The 9,194-nt window shown below is 44.6% G+C and overlaps 1 protein-coding gene across 1 annotated transcript; it reads left to right on the top strand.

Moving 5' to 3' along the window:
- Positions 1-6,119: 6,119 nt before the first annotated feature.
- On the top strand, positions 6,120-9,194 carry SAP18 (Sin3A associated protein 18). The gene is given in 4 exon segments (NM_001245271.2): positions 6,120-6,220; positions 6,444-6,553; positions 7,926-8,048; positions 8,717-9,194. Coding segments are annotated over 4 exon segments (462 nt in total). The 5' UTR covers positions 6,120-6,148; the 3' UTR covers positions 8,874-9,194.

Here is a 9,194-nt window from a genome sequence, read left to right as displayed (position 1 = left end):
CAAGATGAAAAGTGTAGCCAGGGAGCTGCATATAAAATATGTGTATGTTGGTACACTCAGTCGGAGTTTTCTTCTTCAGGAAAAAAGCTTAAGTACTTTAATATGATTCTTCCATGGGAAGGGAAAAGAACAAATATGTGGGGGAAGATACTTAAATAACCACCAACCTAATCTGTTAACACTTACTCATGGAAATGTTCCCACCAAAGCATGAACAGGAATGTGTCTTTGATGGAGACACTCACCCCCTCCTCAGACTTTTGTGTTGTGTTCAAGGATAGGATCACATTAATCCAGGAAGCAGGCAGGGAAGGCATTTGTCTGCACAGGAAATGTGGAAGACAATATTAAGAACATCTCTTCCAGCTGCTGATGTTGTGAGGGAACACACTGACTTTGCCATGCAGGGCACTTAGAAGACAGTGCTGTTACATCAGAGCAGTCAGCACAGGGGCAGCGGGTCAGGCAGCCTCTGTGTCCCCAGGGAAAATTGATTCACTCAGTAGGTGGCAGCAGCATCTGCAACTGGGGAAAGCACCAGCAATGAAAGTAACCTTCACACTGCTTTGATTTCTCACTACTGCTTCCAGTAGTGCAGCTGACCCAGTGAAGGCAAACCAGGAAACTCAGCCCCCAGGGAGTGCAGGCAGGGACCCACACTGCTGACCCACCTACCTGCAGGCTGACCAGCTTCCAGTGTTGATTGTCCTCTCTATAAAATACGTTTCATACACAATTTAAAAATTTCCACTGATTGAAATGACAACCCATTTGTTCCTCCCTCACAGTGTATGAAGGTTTATGTACTGAGGTAATTTCAGACAAACAGTAGGGGGGAAATCAGGAATCTATGGTAGAGTATTACCCAAGTTATAAAAGCAGTTTATTACTCTATTGTGTGGCTAAAATTTCTGGAATATTGTAGCAGATGTATTTTATAGAGAAATGACAACATGTTTTAATGAAATCCAGGTTTAGATTCTGGCAACCTTTCTTCCTTAATTTTATATTTTGTAACCAAGTCCACAATTCCACCAGGAAAAATGAATAGAATATTTAGCACACCTCACCATCTCACCTTAACAGGTATTTGTATAGAGAAGAAAATATCTCTCTGTGTGACAGACCAGGAGTTACTTTTTCTTTACTTGAAACTGAAGTCTGTTTTCCTCTGCTGATAACTACAAGCTCCAGTTTGCTCTGATCCACTCCAGGTGTAATTCAAGCATTCATTACAATTTTTTGCTGGATCTCTCTTGCATAAGTTGTACTCTCTAGCTGATTTACATTGTGAACAGTTTTGCACTGGATCAGCCTGCAGTGCTGTGGCTCTCCAGCTCCCTCCTCACACTGATCAGGCAATGCAGGCAGGGTCACATCCTGCATCCTTTATCACTGCCCACTGTGGGGAGCAGCACCCTAAGGAAAACAAGATAGATCCCCACTGTTCCCAGCTCCAATGTTCAGGACTACAGAACTCAGGAGCAGTAGAGTACAGTACCAGATCTCAGGAGCAATGTAGACATCCTTCTAAATCCCTCACATGCCCAGGTGTCCAATATTAGTCTCCTCAGACTTCAGATAAGTCACAGAATTTTTTGGGATTTTTTTTTAATATTACTGTTCGATCCAGTGTATCTGCTTTATGAGAATATTTCTAACAGGAGTAAGCATAACTAACAAATTTTATTTCTTTCTCAAAAGTATGTGGATGCTGCAGGTTTCTGACAAACTGGTATTGGTATCTAAAATGAACAGAAGTAACAGAAATGTGAGTGATAATGATTATCTGCCTAATACATTATTCTTTGAATATTTTTTTCTGAAACTGAAAAGAAGTATCCTGAAAATAGTCTTTTAGGAAACACCTGATATGGAATAGTTCCAGCAGAATGGCAGAATTATAACATTTGGCAACATCACAAACCACTTTCAACTTTAATTAAGGTCTTACACTGGCAGGTATGAGGCAGCTTGTTTACAAGGCACAGCAGCGGCTCTGCCTCGCGAACGCCGCCTGTGTGCCTGGAGCGAGCACAAACCTGCACAGCCTGACTGGTGCTACTGTCACATTAGCAGTTAAACCATTTTGCAATATTGTAGAACACTAAATCACCTTCATTTTTATTAACTTTTGGTCCTTCTGATGACTTTGCAGAAAAAAAAAAAGGGAAAAATAAATATGCAATTTATACACAAATACAGATTCCTCCCAGGTAGCTAAGTCTTGGTGCTCCTGAATCAGAATGCTGCCTCGGGGGTGTCTGTAGGCTTTACACATCCAGTGCCAGAGTCCTTTTCTACATCTGAGCCCCACCAGTCTGTCCTGCACCGACTCATTCACCTGCTGCCTCTCAGGCAGGTTGAGTAGGACCACGGAAGCCCAAGAGTTACAGTGGATTTTCTGAGCCCAAACCATCTAAATTCAAATCAGGGAACAGAAACTGAAGTTTATATAAAACCAGTGTAATTTTCTAGCAGCACTACAGGCTTTTTGAAATTCACACTAACTTTTTTACAAAACACAGGAAATTAAAACACTGTAGTGAAATCTACTGCACTTGGAGCATTCTGAACATAAAAACACACCCATGATATCACCATGTAGGAAATACCAGTGAAGCAGTGATTGCATTTGCAAATAAGTTGTTCTTGTGTTCTTCCTCCACTAGTTAAAGCTGGTTTGCAGTAGAAGCTCCGTCAAATTTGAGACTTCGCTCTCTCAATTGATTGCAAAGATATTTGAAAGTTGATTGTTCTGTTGCCAGATAGGGTAGTTGAACTTTCCAAAACCAAGTTAAAGACCAAGTCCTCTATCAAACAGACTTTATGAGCTGCACATACAACTAAGAAAAATTAAGGGGCTGTATGTAGTCCTGGTTAGAAAGAACTCAGAAACACAGCCAATAAGCCAGAAGTCCTGGGAGCCTTGGGAACCTGGAAGTAGTATGCTGCTGAGGCTAACTCAGCTTCCTTGAACTCATATTTGATATACTCATAGGTCTGAAATGTAGGGAGTTCTTTATTCTGGTCATGATGTAATTTTTCTAGTTTCTGGGAGTTTTGTCTCTATGGCTGATATCCCAGGTTCAGCTACACCATTACTTCCTGTATCTTCCCAAGGACATTTGTTATTTGCTACAATCCTGTTTTGCCTAGAAAATTTTAAGTTACCCCATCCCAACTGCTCCTTTTGTTTTTCCCTTCCAGTCACAAGTTACAGTGTTTTGTAGGCCAATGGGCTCCTTGACCCACAGTGCTCCTCTCTAAATGGCAGCTTTGCCCAGTCCCATATCCTAATGGCACCAACTCCCCATCTGATTCATACCTGTCTCAGATGCCCCAACAAATAACTCACAGTTTGCTACTTAAATAACCAGTTCCTTAAGAACACGTGTTAACAATACATAAAGGGACAATTCACGTTTCCAAACCACTCGTCTCCTTCTCTACAGGCATTCACATCTGGAAAAGTTCTAGTCATATTTTGGGTCTTTTCACAACAAAGGCTGGAGACTTGCTCCTATGCAGAGTCTCACCCTGCCTCACTGCCTCGGTGAGGATCTTTCATTTCCTTACAGCGTACCCTATATATATGTGTGTTTGCATGTACAAGCATTTTGTGCATAGCACACAGTGACCCTGAACAAGCAGAGGAGACCTCTCGGCCCACAAAACCTAAGGAAATGTGAAGGGAGGGTGAAGCAAATCCAGCATCCCGCTGCCACTGAAGGGACACGCTCTACTCCAGTCCTATTCTCTCCCTCCGCCCCCCAGTTACTCCTGGACATGCGTTTCCCACCACTCGCCTTGCACCAAGTCTAGCGATCGCGGAATCAGTTTAAAAGTTTCAAGTGAAATTAACTGACAGAGAACCAGCCCCCACTAGATAGTTTTCTATTAACTAGTATTAGGAAGCATCTAGAGAGAGCCATGCCTGGCAGAAGGGAGGGAAAAACCCGTCACGTGAGTAAGGACAAGCTGCGGGAGCGAAATTCCCCTCTGGCAAAAGCAAGCACTTGGACCAACTCCAGTACATGTGAGACCTCAGCCTCAACCTGAGGGAACCCCCTTCATGGTGTTATGCCTTGTTGAACCACACAGCCCCATCCCGAGTAAAACCCACACCCTGCAGCCACACCACTGCATTTTCATTTCCAAATAAATTTCAGCCTTTGCTTCCAAACACGTGACATAAGAATCTAAGATTTTAGACTGAATATAAATTGTGTTAATGCATAAATAAATCAGTGCTTTAATTTACTTAAAACTCAGGCCCACTAGGGTCATATTTCACACAAATAATGTACTCCAAAAATTCTAGCAGAAGGAACTACTCAGATTCGTAACAGAATTATGCTTTGTTACAGCTGTTCCCTTACAATACTTGACATAAATTCCTTTGCTTCAGAAATGGTAGCTCACACACTGAGCCCAAAGTGTGTATTATCATGGCATTGATAATTAATTTTAGCAGAGTAATAGACTGAATTGTTGCTGGTGAAATCAAATTCCACAAATGGTGGCAAGGCTGACTCAGCGCCTATGGTAACAAAATGATTATATGCTGTAACTTAATGCAGATTAAAAACTGTACAACACTATCCGGACTACTACAAAAGGAAGGTAATAAAAATTGAGGGTGAACTGTAGAAGGTTGCTGGCTGTCTTATCTTGTATTTGGTGAGCCATAGATCAATATTTTAAACCAAGTACTGTTGATGATATTAGAGTGAAATGCAAGAGGTTTTTTGTTTTTTTTTTTTTTTTTTTGTAGTATGGACTCATAACACTTTTTCTTCTTTATGATATACACATAAACATAATACATTAATATATTTTTATAATATCTATCTCCCCTAAATATTTTTTCAATAAATGATGCCGTTGAAACATGTGTTCAGAAGAGTGAAATCAAACCCGCAGAGCACAGGTACTTCAACACTTACAACACCTTAACAAGCACTTGCTTTCTGCTTTTTGCATGGTGCAGAACTTAGAATACTTCCTTCTGGTGCTGGACTTACACTCGGACAGCAGCCCAAACACACCCTGAGCCTCCTGACTCAGGGACGTACACTGCACAGCGGGGACCCCGAGACATTGCTCCGATGGCGCACGGGCTGCTCTCTGCTGCAAGAACCAACAGAGCATCGTGTGAGGTGCGCGGGCACACCGCAATAATACAGCACCAAATACGGCTTAACGGGGTGCTTAAGGGATGGGAGGATGGAGGTATGAGGAGAGGTTGAGGGAGCTGAGACTGTTCACAGATTCGGCTCACTATGCAGGAATACCTGGCGGGCAGGAGCAAAGACTGACAGCCAGGCTTCTCAGCGATGCCCCGCCACAGAACCAGAGGCAAAGGGCACAAACTGACATAACAAGAGAATTTGGTTTTTTTTTTTTTTTAACTGCAAAGGCCACGGAGCACTGGAGCAGGCTGCCCGGAGATCTCCATCCCTCGGCACCGTCGGAGCCCACGCAGCCCTTGGCGATCCCGCTTCGCGCGGGGCTTTGGAGTGGGCAGCCTCCTCCAGAGCTCCCTTCCAGCCTCAGCAAATCTTTGAGTCCCTGATATGGGATTATTTTGCACCTGCAAGCGCGCTTCTGCTTTATTTTACAGAGAAACTTAACTTTGTTTTACTCTCAAAATGAGAAATAAATTCAGATGAAATAATCCAAGCATAAACTCAGTGAAAACTGAGCCCCTCTGTCCCCACCGCTTTGAGTAACATGCAACTCTCGACATTTTAAAAAAGCTATCACAAAACCACATATTTCGTATTCTTTTATAGATATTATACATTCCCGCTTATTTTGTAAGACACAACCACAGACTCAAATTTAACCCAAAAAAAGATTGTGAAAAAAAAGAAAAAAAGAACGTAACGGGAAGCGTATACATTTGACCTTTTCCTGAATGTAAGGGAAGTTAGGTCCTGAGGAGATTTCGCGCTCGTTTATTCCACCCTGCTGCTCCCACAGCGGCAGAGAGCGCGGTTTCCCCGCGGTTTCCCCGCGCCCTCCCGCGGCCCCCGGGCGGGCGGCGCCTCACGGCGGGGGAGGAGCCCCGCGGGGCCGCCCCCGCCCCTGCTCTCGCGGGATGGGCGGGGCGCGGCGCGACATCCGGGAGCGGCGCGGCAAGATGGCGGTGGAGTCGCGGGTGACGCAGGAGGAGATTAAGAAGGAGCCGGAGAAGCCGATCGACCGCGAGAAGGTGTCCAGAGTGCGGGTGCTGGTGCCGCGCCGCTTCGCCGGCCGCGCCAGGGCGGACAGCGGGGAGGGGGGAGGGGGGAGTGGGTGGGGAGCGTCTAGTGACGACGTGAGGCCTCCGGCGGACGGGGGGAGGGCTTGGCGAATGGCCTCTTATCCTAATCCCCACCCCTGCGGCTCCTCGCTCCCCTCCCCATCTCCATCCTCACCCCCGCCTCACCCCGCAGACGTGCCCGCTGCTGCTTCGTGTCTTCACCACCAACAATGGGCGGCACCACCGCATGGACGAGTTCTCCCGCGGCAACGTGCCCTCCAGCGAGCTGCAGATCTACACCTGGTGAGTGGCGCGGGCCTCGCCCGGGCCCAGGGGCCAGCTGGAGCTGTGCGGGCTCCGGCCGGAGCAGGGCACAGGCTTGGCCGCCGCCGGTGTGGGGCGGCTCTGGGGCGCCTGGGCAGCCGAGAGGCGGCATCTCCGGGAGCACAGCTGTGCGCAGCGCTGAGCGCTCGGACACTTAGTGCGGCTGAAGTGCCCAACTACCGCTGCGGGTAATCGGTGGCTTCTGTGGCGGTGGTTATCGCAACACATCCACTCAACGCAGAGGTTTTCCTTTAATGTGCGTATGTTGTTCCGACAGCCCCGTTTATCCCGTAGAAACAGCTGTCCCAGAAGGCTTGAAATGTTATGTGAATGGTTTGTTAGTTTAACTCAGACCCTTCTGAGAGTGGAGTAATGAGTATTCTTTTTGCATGGTCAGGTAGCAGTGCTTTAACAGAGATCTGCCTTTTATCACTGTCGTATTTATTTTGGAGAACTGCCTTAGGCTCCATTGCAAACATGTTAGGTTTTATTTGTATTATTTTGAAGAATGCCTTTGAAAAGGAATTATGCTGCTTTCTAAATCCTTCATGATGTTTGCCAGATTTGTAACTTCTATGTTGTGTAGTTGAATAAATACATTTTTGTGGCTACTAAAGCATGCAGTTCTAATGTACTTCTAAGTGGGATTTATGGACTTTGTCCAGGCTGTTGGTGGTGTCTGAGTTGTTTCCCATCTGCAGAAGTCAGTATGGGCATTGTCTGTCAACACACTACTCCTTGGTTGCCTGATGCTCGGAGCAAATGCACAGTCTATAATTGGAGACACTTCACTTCAGATGACTGAGTACTTTTGTTCTTGAAACTCTAGACATGAGCTTTAGCCCTGCTCTTGTTGAAGGCTGGGTAAAGGATTGCTGCCTGCTAGGGCAGAAACAGAAAGCTATTTTACTTTCCTTTTTTTCTTACATTTCCTCTAATAGTTAATAACCTTGTTTTAATACAGATGTGACTTTAAGTGAGGAAACATAAACTGTGGCTTGTATAAATGTACTAGAAAAAAAAAAAAAAAAGGCTTCTGCTGTTTAAATGGTAACTCTTCAGAGAGACCTGGAAATGCATATGTTGAAATGTATACAGAGATGAAGAGATTAATCTGAACATTGCAGTGAATCAGATACATTTGCACTAGAGCAGGTTGCCTCCAGTGTGCAGTAAGTGGTGAATTTTTCTAGGTGTTGCAATCAATAACTGTGGACATATAGGGTATGCCAAGACAAAGAAATATGGTTAGGTTGTAGCAATATATTGATTTCATCTTAAATGTTTTGGGAAGCTTTTTTCACTGTTCCTTTGAGAGTATGAAGTGCTTTGGTTTGTTTGTTTAATCTAGGATGGATGCAACTCTCAAAGAGCTGACCAGCTTGGTGAAAGAAGTTTACCCAGAAGCACGGAAGAAGGGCACACATTTCAACTTTGCAATTGTTTTTACAGATCTCAAGAGGCCCGGCTATAGGTAAATGGCATTTCTTCTCTGAGTTAATAGAATACTTTGGGCACCAGAACAGTAAATTATTCTTCATTAACCCTGATTTAAAGTTCAGAACCTGCATACCAAATATCTGAAGTTCTGTGTGATGACCTCTACAAACCTCTAAATTGTGCTTGGTGACCATCCCTGTCAATGTGTTCCCAAAACTATGAACCTGTGTGCTTGAAAGCTTTGGTTTGTATTGGCAACTGGAACGTGGCCCTACAACTTAAGATAATGCTTTGTTCCTGGTAGGTCTTTCACATGAGTTACAGCAGTGATCTTGTAGCAGGTGTTTCTCTTCCAAAATGGCATGAGCTAATCTTTGTCAGCATCCAGTGGATATACCCTACTTTGGAATCTGGCGGGGTGTCTTGTGCTTTGTCTGCATGGCAGGGAGAAAGGGGTTCTCACTAGTATTTAACATAATAGGGTAGAAGGCTTCTCTGTGCTGTCAGAAAGACCATTTGGTGTAGCTTTTCTTTTTCTCTGCACCCAGGACTGCAGAGAAAAACCGCAGTGTTTTGAGTACACAGCCACATGTGTACAGTGCAGAGAATGGCATGGGAAAGGAGTTATGAGCCACTGCAGTTCCTGTTCTGGACATCTGGAGAGATTGGCCACTGATAACTAACTTGCCTTTCCTCTCACAGGGTGAAGGAGATCGGCAGCACCATGTCGGGCAGGAAGGGCACAGATGATTCCATGACATTGCAGTCGCAAAAATTCCAGATAGGAGACTACTTGGATATAGCAATTACTCCTCCAAATCGTGCACCACCCCCATCAAGCCGCATGAGACCGTACTAAAGTCTTGATTCCCTTTCTATGATTATGTATTCTGTTTACTCCTACTTGCTGTTCTAAAGCAGGCTTATTTTTTTGCTTTTGTTGCTAAGCACCTGAAGACAAAGCTGAGCATTGTAGAAGAAAGTTAACTCTTAAACATTGACTTTTAGTTTGTTAGAAGAAACCCCTTCAGCAGTGCCATCATCCTACCCCTGATTGCTATAGTTTGAATAGTAAGTTAGTGTTTCACCAGTGTTCTAAAGACTTCCATTAAATATGACCAGGAGGATTACAGGTGTTCTGTAGTTCTGTCTTGTTTGGAATAAAAATTGATGTTATTAA

This window comes from Taeniopygia guttata, chromosome 1 (assembly GCF_048771995.1).
Source record: "Taeniopygia guttata chromosome 1, bTaeGut7.mat, whole genome shotgun sequence".
Lineage (NCBI taxonomy): Eukaryota > Metazoa > Chordata > Aves > Passeriformes > Estrildidae > Taeniopygia > Taeniopygia guttata.
The sequence above is the reverse complement of the archived record's forward strand: the minus strand, read 5'-3'. Positions and strand labels throughout refer to the sequence as shown.